Genomic DNA, 26,807 nt, shown 5'->3' on the forward strand with positions numbered 1-26,807 from the left:
CTGCACAGGGGCAGGAGCAGCCCCTCGCTGACCTTCTGGGAGCTGCAGGGCCTCTCCTCCTGTTTCCTTAAGTCGAGACATGGGAAAGCACACAGATGAGATGCACAGAAAGAGAGCGAGACCCTGAAGAGGAGGTTTGAGAGCATGAGTTTCTCCCACAGAAATCCATCCCTTGGGGTCAAGTCTGCAATTCTGCAGCTGGCAGCTCCTCTCCAAAGCCTAGACCCTGGGGCAGGGGCGCGGGTTGCAGCCGGGTTCTGGCTCTGACGCAGGGTACTGGGCGTGGGATGCTGGATTTGGGATGCTGGGTGTGGGATGCTGCATTCAGGTGCTTGGTGCCAGATTTGGGCTGCAGGGAGGGGTGTGAGGCCACGTGCAGCCAAGAGTGAGGGTGCTAGCCAGCAAGCCCGGCTCGTGGTGCCAAGCAGCCACGCGCGGGTGCTGGGAGGGAGTGGGAGGACCTGAGCACCCTCTGGTTTCGCTGCTGCCTTCCCCTTCCCGCTGTGGGAGCCCCGACTCTGGTTTTACTTTCAAAACAAAAGCAGTGTCAGCGCGTGAGTGCACTGGCGCGGCCTCCCATCCAGCCACCCAGAACCCTGGGCTGCTTGGCCTGCAGTAGGTGGCCAGACACCCCTGAGTCACTCACCCCATCGCTCCTCCGCCTCCCTCACCCCATCGGCTGCTGCGGATTTCCTTAAACCAGGCAGCAACCCCCCAGGGACAACGGGGATCCATGGAGACACAGGTAAGGGCTGCTCCCCAAGCGGAGGGGTCAGGATGGGATGGGGTGCAGGGCTGTGGAGAGAGAAAGGACCAGAGGGCACCCGATGGGATGTGGGAAGGGCTGTGCTGTTGGCGCGCTTGAAGTGCTTGGGCTGTGGGGCACCCAGGTTCCCCCACTGCACCCACAGCCGCCCCGAGGCTCTGGGGCTGGGCAGGATCCAGGGCTTAGGGTGCCGGGGTGCAGGCACTCGCCCCGGCATGCGGGAAGCCCAGCAGGAGGGGGAGGGAGGGGAGGCCTCGGCGAGGGGCCAGGCGAGGGGCGGCCCCCGGCGCACCCGTCATGTGTTACTGGAAACATCTGGCCTGGGCCGCAGGGGCGTGACAGCAGCACACGCATGTGCACACGCATGTGCACACATGCACATGGGGACACACACATGCACTCGTGTGTTTATGGGTATGTGTGTATCAGTACATGCATCCACTCCTGGGTACACTCATGTTCACGTGTGTATACGTATCCATATATGTATATACACACAAAGAGGAATGGAGATTTGAACACACATGTAGATGGCCACATCCATATGTAAGCATATAGATACAGACATGTACACTTACATGTGTACACACACATACACACACACCTAAACATATAGTTATACATGTACAGATTTGCATGCATAGACATGTACAGATTTGCATGTATACACATGTGTACATACATGTACAATGGTCACATTAACTGTATGCGTCCTGGTCGGCGCCTGTGGCCATCCCCCTGCCTGGGTGCCCTGGTAGAGTGAGCCTGTACATGCTGTGTGCACATGTTCCTCTGTGTGTGCTTGGGCAAACATGTATGTGCAGTTGCATGTGTGCCTTATAGGAGCCTGTGTGTGACCATATGTCCTATATATATATTCATATGCACCATGTGCCTGTGCAAGCCTGCATGTACCCCTGGGCGTCCATGCGCCTGTGGGCTGCATGTGTGCTGCGAGTGCCCATGTGTGCCAAGAATGCCATGTGTATACCCAAGTGTGCCAAGGGCACAGTGTGCCTGTGTGCCCATGGGTGCCGTATACCTGTGTGTGCCGTGGGTACCTGTGTGCCCATACGAGTGTATTGTGCACCATGTGCACTGTGCGCACCATGTGTACCCCGTGTGCCCAAGCGTGCCATACCCTCTCTCACACCCCGCGGTGCCCACACCCCGATGCGGATGCGGGTGCCGGTACCGGAGCTGGGCGCTGGGGAGCGCGGCGGCGCGGGGGGCGGAGCGCGGCGGCGGGGGCGAGAGGCGGTGCCAGCCCCCATCGACCTCCAAACTTTCATTAAGTCGGCAGCACCGGCGGCGGTGGCGGCTCTGGGCCTGCTACGGCACCGGTACTGGATCGGGTGCGGTGGAGCGGCGCACCCGTGGGCCCGCCAGGCGCGGCGGTGGTGGCCGGGGGGAGGCATGGGCACGGTAAGGGGTGCGCACCTTCGCCGGCATCGGGTGCTCGGCCAGGCCGGCAGCCGCGGGAGCATCTGCGGGGCGGGAGGATCTGCGGGGCGGGAGGCTACCGGTGAGGGGAACGGGAGGGACTGGACTAAACGGCACAGGACGGGGGCAGCGAGGTGCTCCGCATCGGCGGAGCCGGCGACACCGGTAGCAACACCGGGCAAGGCACCGGCAGAGGCCACCCGCCGGGACGGTGGCGGGAGCGGGATGCGGGGCGGTTCCGCATCTGTTGCTCTCCCGGCACGGCGGCGCGGTACCGGGGGAGCGCAGGGGCGCGGCGCGCAGAGCGGGGCCGCCTGCCGCTGCACCAGGGGGGCAGCGGGGACCGGGGAGGCCCGGCCCGGTGTCGGGGCGGGGGGGCTGGCGGTAATTTTCCACGGGCATGTGCCGGGGCGGGGCGGCGGAGCAGCCACCACGTGGCGGCTGATGTAACCGGGCCCCCCCGCCGCCGTGCTGCACCGGGCGGCGGCGGCGGCGGTGGGGTGCCGGGCGGCGGGCGCGTCGCGGCAGGCGCTGCCCGCGGGGCTGCCGCCGGAGCCGCCTCCCGGGGTGGGGGGGTGGGGGGGGAAGGGCAGGGCAGGGCGGCGGCAGGCCGTCCCGCTGCCCGCCTCCCGTGGGTACCGGCTGCAGCGGGCCCGGCGGATGCTGGCAAAGGAAATGGCCTCGCAGGTGGCAGCAGCTGCACCGGCGGCCCCGAGCCGCCCGCTGGGTAGGAGGGGACGGGGACGGGATTTCCATCCTGCGGCCGAGCATCCGTGGCCTTCCCCTGGTGCTGCCTCCCCCGCCGAGGTATGACACGCTGTCCGGGAGTCCCGGTTGGTGTCTAGGTGTCCCGACTTCAGGGTACCACCGGTCCCGTCTCTACGTACGAGCCGCCCTGCCCTCCGAGCTGTCATGGCATCCCACAGCTCCGGGAGAGCTGCCTCGTAGCACCAGTGCATTGCATCCCAATCCCTGCCTGCCTCTCCATGGGGATGCCGCAGCCTCCGGCATCCCTGTATCCATCCCGTTGCCACCTCGCACCTGGCTGGGGTCTTGCCTCCTTGCCAGGCTGGGAGCCAAAGCCAGCGGTGTGCATGAAGGCAGGCAGCCTTATCAGTGCTTGGCAGACCCCCGGGGGGGAGTGGTGAGGCAGCCCCTCGGGTGCTGTACCCTCACCGATGCAGGATGAGTCCCAGGCTGAATTCAGGGCTGCAGGACAGGCAGCTTTGGCTGGCTGGCAATAAGCGTGTGAAAGGGGAGAGGTCCGTCCACTGACCCTGTGCTTCCCACCTCTGAGAGGTCTCTGTGCCATGCAAGGAGCTGGACTTGTGGCACTGATGACATTTCCTCTCCCAGGGAGCGCTTTGGTGATGGGATGTGGTATCTGCTAGAGGCAGCCTGCCTGAGCTGGAGGGGCTGTGGCCAGGGCTGGGGGCTCGCCCTACGTCCCCTGGTTTTCTGCCCTTTATCTCCACCACCCATGCTCCCTTCCCCAGCGCTTAAGGGCTTTGTGCCCCTTTGCTGATTGCTCCAGACCCATGACAGCCTGGGGACAGGGCTGAGGTGCTTGGCCACTGGTGGTGGTGGTAGTTTGGGACTATTGGCAGGGATTGGGGTCCTCCCCTGACCAGCAAGCGCGCCAAAGGTGGGAATCTGCTACATGGACAATCACACTGGTGTTTTGCAAAAGCAACTGTTCCTCTGGTGAGGTCAGGCCCCAGTGCTCCACTGGGGCCCCCAGCAGCCCCAGTCTGGGGCAGGCAGTGCAGGCAACTGCCTGCACCCTGTCCAGCAGCACCTGGTGCCCAGCAGAGCCCAGCAGCTCGGCCCCCCTCCGCCACACGTGCATGCGATGCACCGGGGCAGAAGGCAATCGTTTCCCATCTGTGTCCTGTGAGGCAGCTGAGCCCTGCTCAGCGCCCAGTGCCAGCGCTGCTGTGTGCTGCAGCCACTTTGGATTGAGCTCTCGCTGGGGGGAGAGCTCAGGGGTCCCCTGCTCCTGCCTGCAGCCCCCAAAGCCCACCCTTTGGGAGGACAGCAGCCCACAAGGTCGTCTGTCCACACCTGGTAAATCTTTAACTGCTTCTTGGGAAACACCTAGGAGCCGCTGCTCGCTTGTCTGGGTGCTGGGGTTCGGAGGTGCTGGAGGGGGTGGGAGCCAGCAGGAAGAGACCCTGCCGCCAGCCCATCCATCCCTGGGCTCTGTGTCTTCCACTAGCCCTGCAGGCTGGCACAGGGGAGTGACCCGCCTGGCACAGCCCCCTGGTTCCTGAAGGGAGGGGGAGGCCCGGGGAGGGACGTGCCCACCCCACCAGTTACGTCTCTCTTGGTGTCTCTCCTCTCTGCCCAGCTTGCTCTGTCGGTGGATTGAAGCGCACCGGTGTTGGTGCCACAGCCAGCGCGACGGAGGGCGGGCAGGCGAGGGACCCAGCTCCAGCCTCCAGGGATGGCCGATAAGTGCAGCGAGGGGCTGCTGGTAAGTGCAGGGTGTGGGGAGCGGGCTGGCATGGGCCACTGCCTTGTGTACCTGGAGCACTCAGCACAGGGAGCAGGACACCAGGGCTCCTCTAAGGCTTGGTGCTCCCTCAGAATCCCTGGCCATGGTTGTGCACCCATGGTGCTCCCCAGCACAATGACTGTGGGGCAGACACTGGCTGTTGCTTGCCCTGAGCATGCTGCCTGCGCGCTCCTCGGGTGCGGTGTCTCACCATTCCTGGAGATGCTATCACCCGTCCCAGGCTCTCTGCCTTGCCTTATCACCTGCCCCAGCTCCCCAGGAGCAAAGCCCTGGCCGGGCGGCTCCTCTGCCTGCTCCCTTAAAGGGTGTGGGTGCCCCTCCGTGCTGGATGTTCACATAGGGGCACGGTGTGGAGCTGCTTCCCCTCTGCATACACCCGGCAGGCTCTCCCGAATTGGGCTGGTAGGATAGTGACATGGTTTTGTGGTGGTCTTGGAAGTCATGGGATAATGGTTGGACTTGATCTTAAAGGTCTTTTCCAACCTAGTTGTTTCTATTCTTCTGTGGTGTTTGGGCAGAGCTATGTTTTTCCAGGCACCGGTGTAGTGCTAGTGCCTGATCTTCCATCCTCACAAGTGGTATGTTGCGGGATGCTGTGCACTGCCCTGCGCTTGCCTACACCAGGGATGTCTTCAGTGCCTGGGTGGATGCGGAATGTTCCTGGTGTGTGTTCTTGTTGAAGGGCTGCAATAGCCCCATGCTTGTGGCAGCTCTGCTGTGCAGTGAGGTGTTTGGGAGCCCTGAGATCAGGTTCCCATGCCAGGCTGCTGCACTGTGCCGGGCAGGTGAACCCAGGCTGTGCTTGACTCTTCCCTTTTTCCCAACGGATGGGAGCTGAACATCGGGGCTGACATTATTGCTGCACCCTCCCCTTCCCGGGGGGCTTCCTGAAATAGCTGCATGCTCCAGCCAGAGGGCTGGGAGCCAGGACTTTCCTGGGAAGCCAAGAGCCAGGGGAGCAGCGTGCTCCAGCAGGCACTTCCAGCTTGTTCGTGTGTGTGCAGCTCCTCTGCTTGCATGTCCCAGCATGGCCCCACTGTCTGTGCCTGCAGTGGGGAGCCCAGCACCCATCCTGCCTTCTCCAGGAGAAGCCCTTGTCTGGGGACAGGGAGATGCTAAGGATGTATCCGTGTTTGAATGGAGGTGTCACGGTGCTCCTGAATGCATGGGGTGCTTGCCATGGCTCTGTGTTCTTGCTGTGCGCTCTTGCCCTGGCTGGAGCAGCTGGCATAGCACTGGGGTGAGGGCTGAGCCTGGCACCCACAGCAGGGAGTCAGGCATGGGAGCACTCACTTCTCAGAAGTACCTGATGGGTTCCCTGTGAGAGCATCCCCACTCCTGGAGCATCCCTGCACCGTGAGCCTTGGGAGTAGTTGTGGCGGGATGGTGCTGGCTGCCAAGCCACCTGGGTTATGGAGCTAATCTCCTTGGCCTGCCTCCAGGGCCCTGCCAGTCACCTGGTAAAGCACGGTCCCTGCCTGTCCTCTCATCCCTGCCTGCAGTTGCAGCTCCTGCCACCTCTGCTCCCAGCCCAGCCAGTGCAACCAATGTCCAGGGATATATGTGCAGCCCCTGGGTTTGTGATGGGGCTCAGGGTGCCCGCTGTGCCCTGCCTGGGTAGAGAATGGGTTGATGGAGGCAGCAGCAAGGTGATGTGCTGCTGTGCCTGTTTCCTCACCTGTGGGTTGAGGCCTGAGCCCTCCAATTGGTCTGGATGTGTTGAGGGTGCTGTGTCCCTGCGTCCTGCTTTGGCAGACTCCGTGTTTTGTGGATGCCTCTGCGAAGTTTACTCACTCCAAAACAGCAGGCAGGAGGGCAGGCAGTGCCCTCCTGCTGTTCCTTGGCAAGCACTGGGTCACTGCTCCCACCACGCTGCTGGGGTTAAGGCCTGGGGTGCCTGTCCCAGACACCCCCAACAGTGCAGTGCCACCAGCCAGCAGCCATGGGCATGGTAGCCAGTGGAGCTGTGGAAATGGCTCTTGGCTCTGGGAGCCCTTCCCGGAATACCAAGGGGCAGTGATGGGGGGGCTGGCGGGGGATTTTTCTGCCTGAATGCCCCAGGAGAATCATGTCTGCCCCGGGAGAATGGGGCCGGAGAAAGGCAGCCCCAGCAGGAAGCTCCCAGCATGGGGATGGTGGCACTGGGGCATGTCCTTGCCTGAGACACCTGCAGCCCTGCTTGGGGATGGGATGATGAGGGCTGGAAGACTCATGGCCATCCCTGATGCGCCCATTGCCCCCGCCTCTGTAGTTTAGCCAGGGTAGGGGCCTGGGTGCCAGGGAAGGTGAGAGTCCTACTGTGGGACCTTTGTTTCCAGCAATGTGTCCCTGTGGGGCTGGCAGTTCCCTTTGCCTGCCAGGGGAGCAGCACTGTGCTCCATGGGCTGACACAGGGCCTGGCATCTCTGGGATGGGGTGGTGGGTCCCACCATGATGCACTCATGCTGTGTGCAGGTGGCCTAGGCAAAGTGATGCTGCCAAGCCCATGGAGGGTTTGGACGGAGGGATGCTCGTGTGGGCACCTTGTGGGGTGTCCAAAGCTCAAGAGGTGCTTGGCTGCATATGGGATATGACTGGCAGGGCTATGCTGGGATCACTGGGCCTGGCACAGCATGGGGTGATTCTGGGCTTGCATGCATCCCATGGATAGGGCGCAGTTGGGTGCTGCTATCCGATGGATAATGCATGTCCCAAACTCCTGGGTGGCCAGCGCAAGAGGGGACAGGGACAAGCGCTGGGTGCTGGCGTGCAGGGAGCTAAGAGCCCGCTATGCACACGTGTGCTGTTCACGTGCGTGCCCGCAGCCGCTGCTGCCCGGACCCCAGATGGCTGCCCGAAAGCGCTGGGCTGTCCCCCCGCCCTCAGTGCACCATCATGCCTCAATGGTATCTTGGCTGTGCTCCCCAGCCGGGACACAGGGCTAGGAGCAGCTGGGGTACCCTGAGCCTGGCTGGGGGCACACCCTGTGCCCACCCTCCCATGGGACACAGCACCGCACCATGTTCCCACCTTGCGCTGGCAAGAGGGCGAGTAGGGAGGCTGCGGGGTGCCTGGGGAGCAGGGGGGTCATGGCACAGCCCTTCTCCAGCCAGATGGTCCCCCGCAGGGCAGTGACCTTGCAAGGGTTGCCATACAGAACCCATGATGGTGCCAGCGGTGTGATGTCAGAGTGAGGTAGAGTGGCACCAGGCTGGGGATGTGCCATCAAGCAGGCTTGTCCCTGTGTCCCTGTCCCCAAGTGGGGCCATGCCTGGTTCCCACAGCCCTTGAGCATGCAAGGCTGGATGGCTGCATAGCTGATGGGCATAATGACAGGAACACGTGTGGGGCTGGAGGTGTTTGGGCATGGGGACAGGGGGCCTCTGAGTGGGACACGGTCCTCTGCTGCACTCCAAACACAGGTCCTGGCCCCAGCCAGCCGGGCAGCAGTGCCCGCAGGGAGGGCAGCGGTGCCTGTTGGAGCGTGCGGGGCTGTAAGCAGCTGGATTCCACTAATGAGGGCTCATTAAACGGGACGGGGCTCAGCCTGCTGTGCTGCCTGTCCTGCCCGCGCCTGCTGGGGGGGAACCCGGCTTGCAGGGACGTGGCTCGTGGTGGGGGCAGAACTGAGGCACGGGGTCCCTGCGGTGTGGGGCAGGCGGGTGCTGGTGCTGCATAGGACGGGCAGCGAGGGGCTGAGCCTGGCCGGGAGGAGAGCAGGGAGCAGTGCCAAGTGCTGGAGCGGCGGGCGGGGGGAGGCGGGCGGCTGCTGCGCCGGAGCCCGAGGTGCCAATGAAGCTGAGGACTCACGGAGCTGGGCAGCCTGGCCCCCCGGATAGCGGCCACGGGCAGCTGGGCCCCCGCAGGCCCCCTCAGCAGGTCAGTGGGGAGGTGAGAGCAGGGTCTAATGGGGCAGAGTAAGGTGGATGGTGGCTCTTCCAGCCCTGCTCCCGCATGGCCATGGCTCTCCAAGCCCCTTCGTGCTGGTTCCCGGGCGGTGGATCTGCAGGGCTGAGCTGCAGCTTTGTGCTGTGGGACGCTGGAGAGGCACCTCTAAGCCCCACAACCAGGGATGTGGGGGGGTCTGGGGGAGGGAGGACGCAGTGTGGCACCAAGCCCCTCCGTGGCCTCAGCTGCGCTGGGAGCAAGAAGAGATTGTCTGACAGTTGTGCGTTCATTAACTCTGGAACCAACTGATTACAAGAGAGGCACAGCAGCCCTTTCCCTTGCTCAGTTCTGCAGGAGCAGTGAAGTTCCATCTTCCATCCTCTCCCTTATCCCCTGGTTTCATGGGCATTAGTGAGCAATGTCAAAGCTTGCCCTGACCTGCCATGGCCCCCCAGGGCTGGGCTTGTGCTGCTGTGGGTGGCTGGCAGGGCATGCTCAGGGCTGTCCATGGGGCTGGGCAGCCTCCCTTGCAAGGGGGTGGTCGGGGCTGTGTAGCACTGCTGAAGGCTCCTGGGATTTGGTGGGATCTGGACAAGTCCCTCAGCACTGCAGCCCCCTGGCTCTGGGAGTGTCCCTCTTGTCTTTGCCCATCCTGGCATCCACAACTGATGCTCCCACTGCCTGGGCTGTTCTGGGTGTCCAGGCCCCCATGTCATGCATCTGTTGCACCAGGGCAGGGGAAACAGGGGGCCGGGCACCACTGGGAGAGCACAGGGTTGGCTAGGATGGGCCGGTGGAGCTGGCAGAGCTAAGATGTCAATGTGAGTTCATTACCCATGTGGCAGGGACAAGGAGTGCAGGACCTGACTAGGGGTATCTCCCCCGCAAGTACCCAGGATCCATGGACAGCCAGTGAGGTCAAATGGGACAGCCCTATCCAAGTCACTCCATCCCTCTGTCTCTGGGAACCCCTGCCCCAGGCTGGGATTCCAATGTCCCAGGCATCTTGCACCCCACTTTGCTGTCCTGGAAGAGGTGCTGTTTTACCAAAAGACATATTTAGCATCTATTTATATCTTCCGGTAGCCTCTGCTTCACTCAGGCACAACTTTTTCACCATCACCATGGCAATGAGCAGTGACATCAGGCTGATGACATCAGGGCTGATGAACTCTGCATTGGTATTGTAGGAGCAGCCCCAGCACCCTATTAGGAGGCTGAGGGTCGCTCACTTGTTCAGGGGGGCTGGGTAAGGCTGATGCCCCATGGAGTGCTTCTGTTGGGCTGAGGTACCTCTGTGGGGGCAGTTTGAGTGGGGGAAAAAAGCGGGGGACCATGCTGGACATGCCTCCCATGGAGACATCCCCAGCATGGATTCCACCACTGCCATGAGCTTCCCAGCCATAAATCAAGGCCCCTTTGGGAAGTGGGGGGCATCCGGGCACCCCAGCCAAGCTGTCATTGTGTGAGGAGATGCTACTTAGCATGAGAAAGGCTCCGGTGCCAGACAGTGTGATGGATGATACCCACTTTGCTGGTCTGGGGAGGCCTTGGCCATGGTTTGTGAGGGGGCTGGTCCCTGGGGATAGGGGAGGAAGGGGATGCCTGGGCACCCCTCGTGTGCCTCTGCTGCCCCTCTGCCCCCTTGGGGGATATTTGGGGTGTTTGAGGAGTGCTTCTTCCCTCCCTGCCCCAGTGTTTTCACCCAAGCCAGGTATCTTTTGTAGCACATATATGGAAAATTTGGGGTCTGGGAGCATCATTCCAACCTCGAGTCTGCATTCTTGCTGTGGAGCAATTCCCCCTTTGCAGCCCATCTCTGTCCCATCCCTATAATGGGAAGAGGGGTGTCTTATCTTCCCAGATGCCTGGGTTCTCTGTGTCCCCCCTCTTTTACCATGTGGGGTTGGAAGGGTGGTTAATGAGTGTAAAGGGCAAGGCGACCTTCCCAGATTTGGGGAGAGGGGGGGAGTGGGAGCAAGCTGATGGGTGAAACACGCAAGCATTTGCGCACGTGTGTGTGCTTGTGCACGCATGGGCACACATGTGGCTGCCCCTTATTGGGGACAAGCACGCCTAAGCCCTGTGCTGCAGGAATGGAAAAGTGGGGAGGGAAAGAACAGAGGCTTGGCATTCTCCCTGCACTGGTGCCAGGCGGCTCAAAGCTGGGGTGCCCCATTGGGCATGGGGGTGAAGCCATGCCAGCATTACCTGAGCAGAGGGGTGGCCTTTCAGCTTTGGGACAGGAATGTGGTCTCCTTTGGCCTCCAGAGCTCTGAGCTGAGCCAGGGCCATGCAGTTGTGTTGTCCCCCCAAGACCCTGTGCCAGGGAGGCTGGAGTGTTGCCCCCCTCCTGCTGGCTGTGCTGCTCATTAGGAGCCTCATTAGTGCGAGCAGCTTAATCAGCGGCTTCCCAATCGGATCAGCCTGCTCAAGCGGGCAGTGTGCCCAGGCATGGGGACAGTGCCAGTGTTCTATCCCCCTACCCTGGCAACCCCTTGGCACCCCATAATAAGAGTCTTCCCTGGAGGGGGGGTCCCCCCTAGCACTGGGGGTTGCTGTAAGCTCTTCTCTGATGGAGTCTTTGCCATGGGGTCTGCCATTCTCACCCTGATGCCTTGGCTCAGCCAACATCACCCCTATAAGCCTAGCCCAAAGTGCTCACCGATCCCCCCATTGCCCTTCTCCCCCATCCGTGAGCCCCAGCAGCCCCCCATGGCCCCTGGCGCGTGCGGGCCCTGCTCGCAGCAGATGGCTTTGTTTGGCAGCGCTGTGCCGGAGTCGCCGGGCATCACGTCCTGGCTGTGCCGGCCCTAATCAAATGATACGGTTAGGTGCACCGCGCCTGCTGCCTGCGCCCCGCCGGCATGAGCAGATCCGAGGTGACGGCTCCCATTTGTGGCCCGCACGCTGCCGGCGTTGGCCGTCATGGGGGGCACACATTGGGGTGTCCATGGTGGGGAGACTGGCACTGGCATGCTCCTAGGGTTGCGGCACCCCATGCAGCTCCTGTAGTGTTATGGGTGCTGTGGGGCCGTGAGCACCCTCATCCCATGCATCTATCACCTGGCCCCCAGGTGGGTAAGGGAGGGCTTGGAGTACCTGCAGCACCCAAAAATGACATCTGCCCTCAGCACAACCTGCCAGAGCTGAGCAGCATCCAGGAAGAACATTAATGTGAGCACAGGGCCGTGCTGGGACGGGTCCACCCGGTGATGGGTGCTCATCCCTGTTGTTGTTGTTGTCCGCAGTGAGAGTTCGCATTGTGTGGCAGCCTGCACAAAGCGCCCTTTCTTGCCCTTCTCTGTCTCCCCTCCATCCCCTACAGTGAGTGATGGCTGAATGGTGGGGCTGCCTCCCCAAGGGGACCCACCTGCATGGGACCCCCCTGTGCTGCCCCAAGTGTGGTGCCTTGCTGGGCAGGACCTCATCTGCTGCAGGGTGCCCTTCCTGGGGCGGCACCCAGGCCCCCACCTGCTCTAATCACTGCACCCCACTCCCCTTTGAAGGGAGCCCCTGCTTCCCCCTGGGGGTCCCACCATTCTCCCCTCCCAGCCATGGGCAGTGGCCACCCAGCAGGACCTCTCTTGCTGGGCACGGGGAGGGGGGGTGTGAGAACAGAGGCCCCTTTGTGCTTGGGCGCCCGGACCTGCTTTGTATGAGTTTCAGGCTCTTCCTTCGCTGCAGCCGGGCTCCAGGCAGAGCTATTCATTGGAGGGGGGGGCACCACCACTGCCCTCCCCCTCCTTGGCACTGCTTGTGCATGGTTGGAGGGGGGGCTGGCATGAGGGGGGGATTTGGAATGATGCTGGGGACCACCCAGCCCTGCTTGGTGGCCGTCACCCCTCCGATGGGGCTGGCAGCGCGGTCCATGGTTAACACACCCCACAACGTCTCTCCACAGAACGGCGCCGTGCCTGGGGAGCGAGGCAAGCAGGACAAGAGCGTCAAGCGTGGCAACTGGGGCAACCAGATCGAGTTTGTGCTGACCAGTGTGGGCTATGCCGTGGGGCTGGGCAACGTCTGGCGCTTCCCATACCTCTGCTACCGCAATGGGGGAGGTGGGTGCTGGGGGGCTGGGGAGTGGGGTGCCTCAGGGTGGGGGTCCCATGCCGTGCTTGCCAGCCCCAGGCTTGCTGGGGTGGTGCAGGGTGCACAGTTGTGCCCAAGGGCATTGCACACTCTCACCCCTTGGTTCCTGCCCACCAGGTGCCTTCATGTTCCCCTACTTCATCATGCTGGTGTTTTGTGGTATCCCCCTCTTCTTCATGGAGCTCTCCTTCGGGCAGTTTGCCAGCCAGGGCTGCCTCGGGGTCTGGAGGGTCAGCCCCATGTTCAAAGGTAAGGAGCTGCCCATCCCCACCAGCACATGCCAGCATGGGATGTCTGCTGGCACAGCCCTCGTCACGTCCCACCATGCACCCCACGTGTCTCCTGCCCGCACACCTCTGGCACACCACACGGCCCCACACAGGCTCCTGTGTCTTGCACCTTGCACATGCAATCACTGCATGCATGGCATGGGTCCTCCATACACACATCCAGCCTGGGCCACACTGCCCTGCATATGCAGCCCGCCTAGCGTTCCCTGCACGCGTTACACACATCCCTGCGCACGCGATGCATCTCCTGTGCATACCCCAGCCCTGCGCTGGCATCCGCTGCAGGCATTACACACACATCCCTGCACATGCCACACGTGTCCCCAGCGCATCACTGCTGCAGAGGCCACTCTGGTCCCCTGAACGCACTGCAAGTCCCCATGGCCCCTCCAGGTGTGGGCACACTCCCGCAGTCCTCTCCCTGCACCATAGGCAGTGGGTGCTGTGCCCACATGTGTGGGTGCTGGCCGTGCTCAGAACTTGCCCTGCCACAGCTGAACCCTGCTGGCTCACCAGTGTGCTCCCATGCTGCTGGCTCCCCTGGTGCACCCTGCACGCTACCTGATGGGTGACGTGACCACATGTCACGTCTGACTGTGGGCAGCCCACCCTCCTATGTGCATTTCCCTATGCTTGTGTGGCCCTTGTCACATGCCACCAGGAAGCTGAATCCCTAAAGACACCATAGCCAGGAGAGACCCCCACCCAGTGGTTCTCTAATGCTTCAGACCCCAAAGGTTTTCCTGCAGCTTTGTAGTCCATGCCTCCCTTGCGCATTGCCACACGTTCCAGGGGACACAGCACCACCAGGCTTGCTTGAAAGTACAGGAACCCATGCACAGTGCTCCCCACCCCAGTGCCACAGACAGACCCAAGCCTCAGCATGGCTGCAAGCTGCCGCTGGCGCCGCATGCTGCCCTCCCCACCACACCACAACCCCCTGTGCTGCGCGCCGTGCCGCACCATGCCGCTCACCCCTCCCCGGTGCTGTTCCCAGGCGTGGGCTACGGGATGATGGTGGTGTCCACGTACATCGGGATCTACTACAACGTGGTGATCTGTATTGCCTTCTACTACTTCTTTGTGTCCATGACGCGTGTGCTGCCCTGGACGTACTGCAGCAACGCCTGGAACACGCCTGACTGTGTGGGGGTGCTGGATGGGAACCTCTCCAGCCGCGCTGCCCTCAACCTCGCCCTCAACGCCACCCAGAAGCGCACCAGCCCCAGTGAGGAGTACTGGAGGTACCGGGGATGGGGACAAGGGATGCGGGAGGTGATGGTAATGGTGGGGCCGTTCTGACACCCGCTGCCCCCCATGCAGGAAGTATGTGCTGGACCTGTCTGATGACATTGGGAACCTGGGCGAGGTGCGGCTGCCCCTCCTGGGCTGCCTCGGTGTCTCCTGGGTTGTCGTCTTCCTCTGCCTCATCAAGGGTGTCAAGTCCTCGGGGAAGGTACCCATATGTTCTCCCTCCCAGCCCCATCCCTGGTGTGGACATGCCCCCTCTGTAGGTGGCCATTCCCCCTCTAGGCACATCGCCATCCCTATAGGGAATGTAGCTCCTGTTGTGTCCATAGTGCCGCCTTCCCTCACTGTAGCCCCATCCCAGCCTGGGGTGGGATGTCCCAGGCCACATCCCTTTCCCATGGCCCTGCTCCCTGAGATGCTGCTCCGCAGGTGGTGTACTTCACGGCCACCTTCCCCTACGTGGTGCTCACCATCCTCTTCGTGCGTGGCATCACGCTGGAGGGGGCCCTCACTGGCATCATGTACTACCTGACACCCCAGTGGGACAAGATCCTTGATGCCAAGGTGAGCAGGGATGAGGGGTGGCGGGTGGACAGGGGGGAATGGGGACACAGCACTGACCACCCCACTGCTGCAGGTGTGGGGTGATGCAGCTTCGCAGATCTTCTACTCACTGGGCTGTGCCTGGGGTGGGCTCATCACCATGGCCTCCTACAACAAGTTCCACAACAACTGCTACCGGTGAGTGCCCAACAATGGCTCCACCAACCCTGCTGCTGTCTGTTGGACCTGTCACCAGCCCAGACCTCTCCCCACAGGGACAGCATCATCATCAGCATCACCAACTGTGCCACCAGTGTCTATGCCGGCTTCGTCATCTTCTCCATCTTGGGCTTCATGGCCAACCACCTGGGCGTGGATGTCTCCAAGGTGGCCGACCATGGCCCTGGCTTGGCCTTTGTTGCCTACCCGGAAGCCCTCACCTTGCTCCCAATCTCACCCCTCTGGTCCATCCTCTTCTTCTTCATGCTCATCCTCCTGGGGCTGGGGACACAGGTAGGTCACGTTGGGGCCAGTGTACTGGGACAGGATGGCAAGGTGTTACATGGTGGTGGCAAGGTGGGACATGGTGGTGGCAAGGTGGAACATGGTGGTGGCATGGTGGGGCATCGTGGTGACATACTGCCTCCTCTGCCCCACGTGCAGTTCTGCCTGCTGGAGACACTGGTTACGGCCATTGTGGATGAGGTGGGCAACGAGTGGATCATCCGCAGGAAGACTTTTGTGACGCTGGGGGTAGCCGTGGCGGGCTTCCTGCTGGGTGTCCCGCTCACCACACAGGTAGGTGACCATGGGGCTGTGGTGGTGGGGTGCTGTTGCCATGGTGATTGTCAGCTGACACTAAAAACTGTTGCCATGACCACCCAGGTGGTGGTGACACCCAAGGCCTGGTGTTGCCATGCCAACAGTGGTGATAGTATCCAGACTAAGCGTCACCATGCTGATCCTGGCATTGCGTGTTGCCATGCCAATGTCTGCGCGTGTACCTCAGCTGTGCATTGCCATCACAACGCTGGCAGCATGGCTGTGCTGTTGCCATGCCAACAGCAGTGGTACCCGCTGGGGCAGCTGTGCTAAATGGGTCCCTCTCACAGGCGGGCATCTACTGGCTCCTGCTGATGGATAACTATGCCGCCAGCTTCTCCCTAGTCGTCATCTCCTGCATCATGTGTGTGGCCATCATGTACATCTACGGTAGGTGGACAGTCAGCCAATGGGGAAGGGGGTGTTCTGATATCTACCCAATCAGTGGTCTGCTGCGTGCTAGCTGGCAAGGCTGTTGGCCAATCAGGTGTGACCTGAGCAGCCTGATGGGTCCCACTAGCTGAGATCTGGAGCAGACAATGGGCAGTGGTGGGGGTCCCAACAGGCTCCCATCCATCTCACACTGGGGCTGATGGGTTCGTTTCTCCCCCCAGGGCATCGCAACTACTTCAAGGACATTGAGATGATGCTGGGCTTCCCACCGCCACTCTTCTTCCAGATCTGCTGGCGCTTCATCTCACCTGCCATCATCTTTGTGAGCATTGTGACTATGGGGCCTGGGGCCATGGAAGGAGGAGGCAAAGAGCCCACCTGAGCAGCCTGCTGGGGTGGAGGGTGCTGGGCTGCAGGAGAGCAGTGGGGATGGGGCAGAGCAGGGTGACTGGGGGGATGCAGAGCAGGGTGACTGGGGGGACACAGAGCAGGCTGGGTGCTCCCCACTGGCTGATCCTGCCTGTCCCTCCCCAGTTCATCCTGGTCTTCACAGTGATCCAGTACCGGCCCATCTCCTACAACGACTACGTCTACCCCACCTGGGCCATCAGCATCGGCTTCCTCATGGCACTTTCCTCTGTCATCTGCATCCCCATCTATGCCATATACAAAGTGTGCTGCTCTGAGGGGGACACACTGCTGGAGGTAGGTGACTAGGGTGTAGACCTCCTTGTCCATGTCCCACACGGGACTGCCTGTAAGGCTGTCCTTCACTTGCCTACACACCCACAGCGGCTATGAGAAGGCGGCATCCATGGGGTATCCGATCTCGAGGCTTCCCTGGGAGGGCAAGGCAGGGGAGCATGGTGGGTGCTAACCATGTCCCCTTGCTCTCCTTTTCTCTCTAGCGCTTGAAAAATGCTACCAAGGCAAGTAAGGACTGGGGCCCGGCGCTGGCAGAGCACCGCAGCGGCCGCTACGCCCCAGCGTTCAGCCCCTCCACTGAGTCCCACTTGGAGGTGCAGCCCCTGCAGCCGGAGAAGAGCCGGAGTGAGGTGGAGGCTGCGTCCCCCGTGCAGGGCAGCAACGGCTCAGCCCACAGCCAGGACTCCAGACTGTGACCCCCCACCATCCCCGCACCCCCTCTAACCCCTCCTGCGCGGTGACACTTTCGCACCTTCCGCTGGCGGAGCCTGGCTCCGGGCCGCACCGGACCACGGGGGGCTCTCAGCACCCATCCCCGAGCCCCCCCCACCTCCTCACCGGTTAACTACCCCGACCCCCCCGTGGCGTTTGTTAACCCTCATGTTTACGGTAACCTTTGTGCGCGACGCTGGGACAAGAGAGGAGGGGGCACAGCCCTGGGAGGGCCGGGAGGCAGAGGCACTTTGCAGGGGTCCTGCTCTGGGGGGGGGGAGGCACAGGATGGGGGAGCAGGATGTCCCATGGCTCCCAGCCCCCCTGCAGCCAGATGCCCCGCTGTGGGGCATCCTCCTGACCTAGCCATGGGGAGGGAGTGGGGTAGGACCACGCTGAGACTGCCCATGGCCACCCCAAGTATGTGTGCACAGGGGCACTGTGGTGGGGTTGGCACTGCAGGACCCCCCAGCCCGGGTGGGCACCCACTGTGGCTCAGAGCCTTCAAGGTCCCACTGGTGGCCATGCCCAGGGATGGTGCCAGGCACAGAGCTAGCACAGGGAGATGGGAACAAGCACGCTGCCTGCATGGGCAGCGAGATCTTATGGCACAAGAAACAAGCACTTAGCGCACACGCATGCACGCGTGTGTCCCTCACCGACAGATTAAGGGCATGCATGTGGCCTATGTGGGCACGCACATACGCACGGTACCCAGGGCTGTGCAGGTGGTGAGCTGGTATGTGCCCCCACCGTGCACCCCTCCACCCTGTGGCCCCTCTGGGAGGCTGTGGGTGCCCATCTGGGTGGCCAGGCATCACCAGCAAAGCTGGTGTAGCCATAAGCAGTATGGGCACAGCCTGATGCTGCTGCCTGCCCCATGGTGAGGCAGGAGGCTGGCGAGTACTTAAGCCTGTTTGGGGGGTGATGGGGCAGGACCAGGGTCCAGCTCTCCCTAGCAGCCTTGGTATGGGCAGGGGGGGCCTTCCATGGTGCTAAGGGGGAGCAAAATGGACCGATCCCCCCCTCCCTCAGCTGCTGCTAGCAAGAGGTACCAGCAGAGATGTGAAGGGCTGTACCAGCCCGCTCACTCCGAGCCATCTGGGGACACTGTCCCCAACCAGTATTAGTGGAGCAGGATGCACTGGCAAAGGCCGGGCGGTTTTAAATCTGTCTTCCAGCTCCAGCCAAAGGGCCTGGAGCTCTCAATCCAGGGTGGGTGGGTGAGACCCTTCCCACCCCACTGTTCCCCTCCCAGCCAGCCCCCTGCGCTCCCCATGCCGCAGCCCCAAGGCTGGCACAGGGACACGGCGTGGCTCGGCACGGTGGTGGGAGGCGGCAGGTGGCGGGTGCTGAGGCCCGGCAGGATGTTCCAGCTCCCCCCTGTTCCCCGTCCTGAGACCCCCACCGTGCCGCGGCGAGGGGCACAGTTTCCTGCATGGTGCCCATGCCCTGCCCCACGTGTCACGCCGCTACTCTTCACCTCTAATTGTTAGCAATAATGCGCGCGTCCCTGGGCAGCGCTGCCTGTGCCAGTGTATCTCCCGGTCTAGAGTTCTAAAGTATCCTAGATTTTAATGAGATTTATATTCCTGAGGTGGTGTCCTGATGTGACCTTCTTTGGGGAGGCTGGGGAGGGAGTTGGGAGGAGAGTGGGGGATGATGTCCCATGGGTGCAGCCTTTTCCCCTTGATGCCCAGCTCTGGTAATCAGCAGGGAAATGCTTCCTTGTCCCACTTGGGTCTCCAAAACCACCTGGAGATAGGGCAGTGGATGGGGCCAGGGGGCTTGTCCTTGCTAGGGGAGAGCATTGTCCGCCCAGGTGCAGGGGAGCACTTGTCCATGGCACAGTGAAGACAGCCAGTTTTGCCCACATGGCCTGGGTACTTCACTCCTAGCAGGAGCCCCCATTGCTGGGCAAGCTGGGGAGGTCCCCATGGTGTGTGTGTGGTGGTGGGCTCTGCCAGCCCCCTGCAGGTAGCAGGCAGTGCTGTTCCCCTCTCCACATCCCACTGGATGCAGGACCCAGGACCCGCCCCATCTCGTGGTGATTCCCCCCAGCCCAGCTCCACAAACCCCACGAACTTTTCAAACTTTTATTAAATACAAAACCCCCGGTCTCTGCGACCGAACGCTGCATTCAACGTACGCTGAAAAAAAGGGTCAGACATTCAAATGTACAAAAGTCGCCGGTGCCCCCCTGCCCTGGCGTGCTGCCCCGCTCCCAGCCCCGCTGCTCCCGGCCCACCGCGGGGTGTGGGGGGCTGCTGGGGCTCTCAGTCCCATGGAGGGGCACAGGGCACCTGCCCTGCATGGCCCCGACCTCTCCTGCCTGCAGCCCCCCTGCCCCAAGGAAGGGGGAAGCCAGAAAAGGGGGAGACTCCAATAGTCTCCAAACTGCCTGTGGGACACTTGCTGCTGCAGGGCGAGCCCCTCCTGGTGCCAGCCCACACCAAGAGGGGTTGAAATGAGCCCCATTCCCACCCCCAAATGGGGAGGGCAGGTGCAGGCAGGGGCTGCATGCACACAGCATCTGCCTTGGGGGCGAGGGGATGGGATATGGCTGCCAGCCCCTGGCCCTGGGTAAACTGAGGCACAGCGAGGGGTATTCGCTAACCAGAGGTCTCTGTTTGGCAGAGCGGAGACAGGGCCCAGCTCTAAGCACCAGACTAAAGCAGAGGAAGACAGCGAGCCATGTCTGCGTGCCCAACAGGGCAGCAACCTCACCCTGATCCTGCCTGCTCAGGGGGGCCTGGGCTGCTCCCACCCCTGGCTGGGGCAGCAGCGGCTCCAGCGCTGCCGAAGGGGGAAGCCTGCACCCCACTTCTCGCAGTGCTGGTGGGGACCCCTCCTGCATTCCCAGAGCAGCGGGATCTCGCCCTCTAGCCCAGTGTGCAGGCAGGAGCTGGCATGGGCAGGGGGCTCCTCACCAGTGCTGGGGCTGCCCCCTCCCCCTGTGCCAGGGGTGACCAATCTCGTCCACCAACACAGTGAGTATGGGGTGGGGGTCCTGCAAACACACTCGTGGGGACAGGGGAGACAGAGAAATCCTGGGGAGCGAGGGGCCAGCTGGGAGGCAGCCGTCTCCAGAAGGCAGCAGAGTAGGGAGAAAACATCCCTGTCCAGTCCTGGCTCTCAAGCTGGGGCAAAACCCACCTTGCCCAGCCAGCCCGGACACAGAGCCGGGTCCCTGTGACTCTGCCGGTGGCACAAGCACTAGCCCCGGGCCAGGCGGGGCGGTGGCCTGCCGATCTCCACTGTGATATTGGTGTACATGGGCTGGCGTGAGACCTCCACCAGCCGGTACTGCAGTGAGCTGATCCCATCCCGCTTCATCGTCATTTTGGTGTTCTGGATCTTGGTGAATCTGGTGGAAAGGGGAGCAGGATGAGGGAGGGGACATAGCTTACATAGTGCCAGCGGTGCTGGGCATCCATGGGAGTGATCAGAGCGGGAAAGCTGGTGTCTGGAGGCAGCCCAGTGATCACTTGGCACCCTGGCTGCCCCGGCCCCTGCGGCTCACTCACCTCTGCGGGTTGGGCTCATTGTGTTTGTCCCGTTCATGCTTGATCATGCGGTACCTCCCAATGCGGATGTCGGGCCTTGACACCTTCATGCCATTCAGGGAGATGCTGGGAGGTGGAAGCAGGAAGGGATCAGAGTGTGAGCACCAGGGTGTGACATTCCAAAGCCCAGAGGCCTTCGGGGATTAGCCCCCAGACCAAATAAACTTATGCCTGTTTAAAAAGCACTGTGCCAAGGCAAGATCATAGAATCATAGAATGGTTTGGGTTGGAAAGGACCTTAAGATCATCTAGTTCTAACCACCTGCCATGGGCCCGGACACCTCACACTAGACCATGTCACCCAAGGCTCTGTCCAACCTGGCCTTGAACACTGCCAGGGATGGAGCATTTATCACTTCTTTGGGCAACCCATTCCAGTGCCTCACCACCCTCACAGTAAAGAACTTCTTCCTTATATCTAGCCTGAACTTCCCCTATTTAAGTTTAAACCCGTTACCCCTCATGAGCCAGTGCCATGACGGAGGGTGCCATGTGCCCCACGGCTGAGTGTGCCCAAAGCACCGCTCCTGCCCAGCGACCTCCATCTCCACTGGCCAGCAGCTGCGGTCAGCCAGCACCAAGCACACATCACCATCCATCCCCCCTTCTGCAGCCCCTGCTCTTTGCATTCTCCAAATGCCGGTGCCCAGCCCTTCCCTTGGGGCCCTCTCTACATGTTAAGGGCAGCCTGAAGCTCTCCCAGAGCTCCACACGCTGCCTGTTCACCACCCCAAGCCCACCACAGATGGAAACTGCAACCATGCCAGCCTGCCCACAGCAACTGCAACTGTGCCAGCCTGTACATAGCACCTAAAAGGGGTGGATTGCTTGACCAGCCATTATAGGGTGGCTGTGCACCACCAGCCACACACTGCTACCCTGGGCAGTGCCACAGAACGGTAGAAGAGGCAGCAGCGGCGTGGATGATGGTTCAGCTCTGGCTCATCATGCAGCTGTGCTGCAGCCTGCCGGCTGCTGGCAGAAATGCCTGTTTGGCTGCTGCACAGCCACCACTGAGACACTTCCAAGTTTTGCTTCCCAGCCCTGGATGCTTCCAAGTTTAGTGTTCCGGCCGTGGCCTGGAGCAGAGCCCGCAGGTACACTGCCCCACTAGCACAGCTCATAACACGACAGCCCCAGCACGCCGCGGGATTCAGCCGCAAGGAAGGCGCATACCAACATCCTGGAAAGAGACAGCTCAATCCCTGGGGATCACCAAGCCTCAAGTTGGACGGTAATTAAATCCCTCCCTGCCTCCTCCCCCTGGGAGAAGAGAAGGCTCAAGAGGGAATCTTATTGCTCTCTACAACTACCTGAAAGGAGATTGTAGTGATGTGGGGGTTGGTCTCTTCAAGTTACAAGTGACAGGACAAGAGGTAACGGCCTCAAGCTGCACCAGGGAGGTTAGATTGGATATTAGGAAAAAATCTTGTCACCAAAAGGCATTGGAACAGGCTGCCCAGGGCAGTGGTGGAATCACCGTCCCTGGAAGTGTTCAAAAAAACATGTAGATGAGCCCTCAGTAACACGGTTTAGTGATGGACTTGGCAGTGCTGGGATAATCATTGGACTTGATCTTAAAGGTCTCTTCTAACCCAGTTGACTCTATTATTCTATGTGGCATACCCTGTGCACGTCCCGCACAAAAACAGGAGCCCCAGCACTGGTAAAGGTACCAGGTCAGTGCTCACAGGAAGACCCCAGCACACCCCAACCAGCTGCTGCTGGCGATGTTTTGGCACCTACCGGTTAAAGATGTCATCATCTTCTCCTCCCCAGCCCCAATACTCATTGGGAAAGCCATTGATCTTCAGGAACTGGGACTTGCTCAGGCCAGAGACGCCGCCAAAGTAGCCAGCGTAGGGCAGCCTGCAGGTTGAGAGCAAACAGGTCAGCCCCAGGGACAGGTAAGGATGGGAGTCAGCCCCACAGGGACCTGCATGTACAAGCAACAGCCCTCTTCTGTGTCACCCTCCCATCCAGGGCTCTGTGCTCCCTCCCATCCCATATCCACAATTCAAGCCAGCAACCCCATGCAGGCCCAGGTGAAAAACCGAGGTTGGTGGCCCCAGTGCCATCCCAGTGAAGCCACACCAGCCCTGGCTGTGTGGAAACACCCCAGGCTTCAGTTCACCCACCTGAACCCAAACTTGTCCATGCCAACAGCAAAGTGCCGCGGCTGCTCGTAGCAGCGATAGAGGTTACGGTCGTCCATGGGGATGAGGTCCACGTCGCTGAAAATGAAGCAATCGTACTCCTCGTCATCCTTGAGTGCCTCCAGGAAGCCCACGTTTAGCAGCTTGGCCCGGTTGAAGGTGTCCTCGCCGAACTGCAGGGCAGAGATCAGCAATGCCCGCCTGCCCACCCCATCCCCAGCACCTCCTCACCCCTGCCCATCTCACCTGGTTGATGATGTAGATGCCATAAGCCACCTTCTGCCGGCGCAGGATGGGGTGCAGGTAGTGCAGCCAGTACTTGAGGTGGTGCTCGCGGTGCCGGAATGGGATGAGGATGGCCACCTTCTGCCGGGGCAGGCAGTCCGGGGGGGTGTACTTGCCACCCAGGCGCACATCGGGGTTCTCCCGCTGCACCCGCTCCATGCTCATGGGAGAGCTGAACTCGATGAGCAGGCGCCCGACTGCAAGAGGGAGGGCAGGGTGATGCCCACGGGACAGGATTTGGTCAGGGTCATGGTCACCCACCGCTCCCAGCCAGGCTGGCAGAGCAAGCAGCGAGGGGGACCTGCAAGGGGGATTGGCACTGCCAAGGGCAGATGATGCCCAAAACTCTTCCCAAATAGGGACAGAGAGACTGGAGACACCACCAAGAAAACCTGACACCTGGTACCAGTTCCAGGGTTTCTCTACTACTCCACCCTTGAGACCAGGCAGAAGCCATGTCCAGGGCCCATGGGACAAGGATGCCATCCATAGGCACCCACCCCAGCCCCATAGAATCATAGAATAGTTAGGGCTGGAAAGGACCTTAATATCACCCAGTTGCAATCCCCCTGCCATGGGCAGGGACACCTCACACTAAACCATGTCACCCAAGGCTCTGTCAACCTGGCCTTTAATATGCTTGAAGAAAAAGTCTAACTCTCTGACGACGCTCACCCCACGTCTCACCTAAGCCGGGAGGTGTCTCCTGGCAGGGCTGCAAGGGTTTCTCAGTGGCGGAGTGGTTGGTGCTGGGCTTGGCGCTGGGGGACGGGGCCTCAGCACCGGCCGGCCCGTAGCTGGGGACGGTGCCGTTGGGGCGGGAGGAGTTGGAGAAGGGGTGTGCGCGCGAGGCATTCCTGGCATTGAAGCGGCTGAAGAAGTCCAGGTGCTGCGCGTAGACGTCGAAGTAGAGGATCATGATGATAACGAAGTGGAGCAGGCAGAGCAGCAGCACGGCCTTGCAAATCCTTTCCAGGGTCACCCCCAAGAGCAGCCTGGTCATCTTCTGGGCACGGGCAGGCGGACATGTGCGCTTAGCGGGGCAGGGGGGCGGCTCCAGCCACGGTCTCGATCCTGCTGAGACACCCCATGCTCAGGACACTGCCAGCCTGAGCAGCACTGAGGCAGCAGGAGCAGTGCAGGACCTGACCTGCGTCAGCACCTGATGCAGAGGTGATGGGCAAGTCAGTATGCCAGAAAAAAACCTGGCTGAGTACTCTGCTTGGACCTCTGCTTTAAAGGCTCAGCCATGAAGACACAAGAGGCCCCCAGCCCTACACAGCAAGTCCCCTTTCTGCTTTCCAAGTCTAAGTCCAAGCCAGACCCACTCCCCATTCCCATCAACCGCCAGCAAGGTTCAGGGACATTCCCACAAGCACCATAAAGAGCCTCCATGGAGACCCCATGCTCTCCAAAAATGCAGCCAGCTGGGATGTCCCAAGGGCACTCCCACCGGCCACCCCTTTCCAAGGCACTCCATTTCCCTGCTCTCCATTCTGTCCTTACCCTGCCATCCTGCGCCCCAGCAAAAGCACCAAAGTGAGCCTGGCAATGAGCGCCATGCCTGAAGGGTACCCAGTGGGATAAGCAGCTGTGGGGCAGACACTGAGCTGAGCCAGGGGGATGTCCCAGCTTATGTCCAGGGGGGTCCAGCTTACAGCCAGCGGTGCAGGTCCTCTCTCCTCCTGGTGCTGGTGGGAATACCCCTGGGCTGCTGGGAGCCGATGGGAGCCAGGGTCCCCTTATCTCCCACATGACAACTGGAGCTGTGCCAGAGCCCTGCTGGGAAGGCAGCCCAGAGAGTCACCGGAGAGCCCTGGCCGAGCCAAATCGCCTGTCCCTTCCCAGCCCTGCCACTGCTGGGAGCGCAGCATGGCCATGCACCCCAGCTCCTGCCCTGGCTCCTGTCCCAGTCTCTGCTCTCAGAACCGCTAGAACAGGGCAAGGCGACCCCGCAAGGGACAGGCACAGGGGTTCACAAGGCCATGGGGGTCCTGGGACAGGCCAGTGCTGCTGCAGGGATGCCGGTGGGATCCCAACAGACAAGGATCTGTAGCAGGACCCCCATTAGGAGTGCAGCTAGGACCTGAGGGTGCTGGCAACCAGCCGGGGTCTGGGGCCAGCCCCCCGGCAGCTGCCAGCCCTGGCCAGTGGGGCCTCCCCAGGGAGCTGCAGGGCACCCGGCCAGCATCGACTGGCTGGGAATGGGGATAGGAGCTGAGGTGTGAAGTGGGATCTCCCACCCAGCCCTGCTCTGGCTGCACTCCCAGCCACAGGGCTGACCCAGCAGGCAATGGGGTGCTGGCAGGACCCCATGGCAGGCAGAGAAGTGCTGGAAAAGGCTCAGAGACTGATGTTCCAACTGTGTCCATCCTCGGTTTCCGCAGGATGCAGAGTGAGGGTCCCCACGGGCACATCCATGCACATGCCAGCACCCCAACTCCTCATCCAGGTTTGTTCTAGAAAGTTGCCCTCTGGAGAAAAGCTGATTTTGCTGTTATCTCCTAAACCTTTCCATGGTCACGGTGCCCTATCTACCCAGCACAGCCCTCAACACAGAGACCTGTGTGCCGCCAGTGCCTGCCAGAAACCCTCCCCAAAACCCCTGGCAGCAGGCAGCACATGGAGTAGTGGCATCTCAACAGCCAGGCAGGGAGGGAAAAACAAGAGCAGGTTTTAGGGACCCTTTAGCAGGGTGGTCCACGAGGCGAGCAGGGAGTGGTGCTCAACGGGAACAAAAGCGAAGAGCTCCATCGGCCACAGGATGCCACCAACATGAGTGGGCTCAAAACCACCCGCTAGGCAAGGGGCTGTGAAACATGATGTCATCTCCCACACACAGCATCTCCACAGGATGCGAGAGGCTAAAAGCAACGTGGGGTTGGGGCGCTGGTCCCCAGGGGTTCACCCCGCTGTGGTGTGTGCCATGGGGCTGGGATGCTCGTTTTGGAGGGGATGCTCGTCCCTACGGGCTCCCTTTTCCCACAGGACATCCCTAGGCTGGGAGAAGGGAGGCACTGGGGGAGCCGACGGCCCCGGTGGCCACAAGCGGGGTAAGGGGGCACATTCAGTACAGCCAACCCCTCCCCAGTTCTCCCAGTCCCCAACACACACACACAAACTTACTAAAAAACGAGAAACAACCACAGAAACGGGGCTTTTCCCGGAGCCGGGGCTGTGCCACCCATAAGTGACCGCGATCACATCCCGCGGGTCGCATCCCGGGCCTCCCCCACCCGGCCAGGCCTGCCCGCGCCGCTGCACTCACCGCGGCCTCGGGGCTGCCGCGCCGCCCCGGCGCCGGTCAGCGGCCCCCGCCGCCGCCTCCTTCTCTTCCTCTTTCTCCTCTTCCTCCTCCAGCCCCGGCCGCCGGCCCGCGGGCTCCCATGCCCGGGGCTGCGGGGGGGCCTTGCCGGCCGGGCCGCCGCACCACCGAGAGCCGCAGGGAGACGGGGCCGCGCCCGCACGCCGGCTCCGCCCGCCGCCGCACCGGGCGGGGCCGCCGCCGCCGCCCGCCCTTCACTCAGGGGCCGCGCTTCCGCCGGGCCGGGGCAGCCCGTCGGGGACCGGGACCCCACGGACACAGACCCCTCATCCCCCTCCGCGGGATGCTCGATGGCCACAGGCCTTGGGCCCAAGCGCGGCACCGGCACCCCCCGAGCGCCCCTGGGCACCCCG

At 61.8% G+C, this 26,807-nt stretch overlaps 2 protein-coding genes across 9 annotated transcripts; one reads left to right on the top strand and one right to left on the bottom strand.

Moving 5' to 3' along the window:
* Nucleotides 1-529: 529 nt before the first annotated feature.
* Nucleotides 530-18,718, top strand: SLC6A9 (solute carrier family 6 member 9). Of its 8 annotated transcripts, none has more exons than XM_061451448.1 (14): nt 530-745; nt 4,560-4,685; nt 12,499-12,655; nt 12,804-12,935; nt 13,974-14,220; nt 14,300-14,432; nt 14,657-14,791; nt 14,865-14,968; nt 15,046-15,283; nt 15,434-15,568; nt 15,883-15,982; nt 16,207-16,307; nt 16,520-16,690; nt 16,894-18,718. In XM_061451448.1, exons 2-14 carry the CDS (start codon nt 4,656-4,658, stop codon nt 17,104-17,106), a joined length of 1,896 nt encoding a protein of 631 aa, XP_061307432.1. In that variant the 5' UTR covers nt 530-745; nt 4,560-4,655; the 3' UTR covers nt 17,107-18,718. The 8 variants fall into 8 exon arrangements, with proteins under 8 accessions (XP_061307432.1, XP_061307435.1, XP_061307427.1 ...); XM_061451449.1 differs by lacking the exon at nt 530-745 and adding an exon at nt 2,052-2,191; XM_061451450.1 differs by lacking the exon at nt 530-745 and adding an exon at nt 2,966-3,092.
* A 486-nt stretch (nt 18,719-19,204) lies between these two features.
* Nucleotides 19,205-26,610, bottom strand: B4GALT2 (beta-1,4-galactosyltransferase 2). The gene is made up of 7 exons (XM_061451462.1): nt 26,398-26,610; nt 23,817-24,203; nt 23,091-23,326; nt 22,827-23,017; nt 22,435-22,557; nt 20,650-20,754; nt 19,205-20,489 (listed from the first exon to the last, which is right to left on the bottom strand). The coding sequence occupies exons 2-7, from the start codon at nt 24,130-24,132 to the stop codon at nt 20,339-20,341; spliced, it is 1,122 nt and encodes a 373-aa protein (XP_061307446.1). The 5' UTR covers nt 24,133-24,203; nt 26,398-26,610; the 3' UTR covers nt 19,205-20,338.
* Nucleotides 26,611-26,807: the final 197 nt, after the last annotated feature.

The sequence above is a fragment of the Pezoporus flaviventris genome, unplaced genomic scaffold (assembly GCF_033815535.1).
Source record: "Pezoporus flaviventris isolate CSIRO_AGI_PZ_B2104156 unplaced genomic scaffold, CSIRO_AGI_Pfla_v1 ptg000013l, whole genome shotgun sequence".
In the NCBI taxonomy this organism is placed as follows: domain Eukaryota; kingdom Metazoa; phylum Chordata; class Aves; order Psittaciformes; family Psittacidae; genus Pezoporus; species Pezoporus flaviventris.